At 37.0% G+C, this 2,281-nt stretch overlaps 1 protein-coding gene across 1 annotated transcript in view; it reads left to right on the forward strand.

The window, feature by feature from the left end:
- Window positions 1–1,682, forward strand: part of LOC109820305 (uncharacterized sugar kinase slr0537) — a 3,084-nt gene extending 1,402 nt beyond the window's left edge. The window contains exons 3-5 of the mRNA XM_020386435.1: window positions 225–342; window positions 454–662; window positions 1,135–1,682. Of these exons, the coding sequence (XP_020242024.1) occupies window positions 225–342; window positions 454–662; window positions 1,135–1,576 (769 nt within the window). The 3' untranslated portion in view covers window positions 1,577–1,682. The remainder of the gene's footprint in view (window positions 1–224; window positions 343–453; window positions 663–1,134) is intronic.

The following is a 2,281-nucleotide window of genomic DNA, read 5'->3' on the forward strand; positions in this document are numbered from 1 at the left end:
TCTATTATGACAAAACCCCAAAATAGTATAAATTGCCATGTATTTTGCATGTTTTGTATAAATTGCCATGTATTTTGCATGTTTTGATTATTTAAAGCTATGAAGTAAAAATCCGTCGAGTTAGTTGTGGTTTGTTGTTTCACTCTATAATCATCACAAGCCATTCACCTTAGAATTTTGATAGTGTGCTGTTAAACTTTTTCTCCGTGTAATTTTCAATGCAGGGCAAAACTACAGCGGGCAAATGTTGATTTTCTCTCTAGACCTGTAAAGGATGGGACAACTGGGACAGTTATAGTTCTTACTACCCCAGATGCACAGCGAACAATGCTAGCTTACCAGGTCAGCCTCCTATGCATTATGTTTTTGCCCAACGAGATTGATTTCTAATGCATTGCTTAGTTTATTTAACGAATCAGTGATAAATTACTTTCTCTCTTGCTTTTCTTTCAGGGCACTTCATCAACTGTTGATTATGATCCATGTTTGGCAGGTGCAGTCTCAAAAACAAACATACTTGTCGTAGAAGGATACCTATTTGAACTTCCTTATACAATTAAAACATTAATCCAAGCTTGTGAGGATGCCCGCAGACATGGTGCACTTGTTGCAGTTACTGCATCAGATGTATCATGCGTAGAAAGATTTTACGATAATTTCTGGTATGATGCCCATCTTTTGTACCTTTTATCTGAATAATCTATAGTTATGCAAGTTTCGCAAAGTTACGTTTCCTATTAGTTTTGGTTCCAAATGTTCTACTTCAAAGTGGGTACTATTTTGATTAGGATAGATCGATAACTTAGCTTGGTTCTCTTTTGAACTTAGATAACAGGTTTTTATGATTCTGTCCACCGATCAGGACTATCATCATCGACATCATGGCTACTCTTCAGACGAGCTCTCTTATCATTTTCTTTATCATACAAAAAATAAAGGAAAAAATCTTGCATTTACCTATATTCTGAAAGACTCTAAAACTGAAACTTCCCTAGTTGGTTACAAAACTTGTTCCATAAGAGATCGGAAAACGTAGAAATTCTGTGATCTGAATCAAGACGCATTTAGATATCGACTGTACACACTTAATTTAACCCCATCATGGATCTTAAATTTTCAAAATATTATTTACAGGGAAGTAATAGGCAACTACGCGGACATACTCTTTGCCAACAGCAATGAAGCCCGAGCTTTCTGCAACCTATCGTCTACGGATAGCCCTATATCAGCTGCAAGATACCTGAGCCATTTCGTGCCTCTAGTTTCAGTCACTGACGGTGTTCGAGGCTCATACATTGGTGTCAAGGGTGAAGCAATTTATGTACCTCCTTCTCCTTGTGTACCCGTAGATACTTGCGGAGCCGGTGATGCCTATGCCTCTGGTATTTTATACGGCATTCTTAGAGGGCATTCAGATTTGAAGAGCATGGGTTTATTGGCTTCTCGGGTCGCAGCTGTAGTTGTTGGTCAGCAAGGGACTAGGCTTAGGGTTCAAGATGCTGGTAGATTGGTTGAATCTTTTGCTTTTTACCTTGAGAGCTCTGGCGTTGGCTCTGATCATGTTTCTAGCTTGTGATATGATTCAATACACTTTGATTTATAGCATAATGGGTAAACATTGTACTCTAGATTTGTATGTTGTATATTTTTTTTATATGGAAGAAGATTGCCATTGTTTTCTTTGTGGTTGTTTTCCACTTCACATGACCAATGAAGGCATCAACTTTTTGTGCCTGTGTTGTACATTGTGAAGCTTGAACCAAATGCTTTCCAGGCTGACCCTATTCGGGTGACGGAGGGCAAAAAAATTTAATTGCTAAACACGATATTATAGAGAGAGAGTAGGAGGGGGGGGGGGGTGGGGGGGCGGCCTCCACTGATTATCTACTATGTAAAAGTTATATCAGCACAGATCATTTCAACATCGAACTTCAAATTAGAATATAATGTTTAGAACAATATTCTTCTTGTGTCATTTCTTGAAACTTTTTCCGGACATCTTCTTTATTAATATTACAAAATATATGTTATTCAATATAAGGTGCCAAACAATCATTCATATATACTCATCTCTGTTCTATTTGAATAAGTCATTCTCAATAACTTTCATTGTCGAAAATGCTCTTTCGACATTTGTCATTGCAACGGTCAAGATTAATGCCAACTTCACCAATCTATACACCAAAAGATAAAACTATCCATTTTCCATTCAACCAAATTCTTAGCAAGTTCAATGATTTCTTAAATTTTAGAAAGAGTAGTTCTACAGGGATCATTTTTA

The sequence above is a fragment of the Asparagus officinalis genome, chromosome 8 (assembly GCF_001876935.1).
Source record: "Asparagus officinalis chromosome 8, Aspof.V1, whole genome shotgun sequence".
In the NCBI taxonomy this organism is placed as follows: domain Eukaryota; kingdom Viridiplantae; phylum Streptophyta; class Magnoliopsida; order Asparagales; family Asparagaceae; genus Asparagus; species Asparagus officinalis.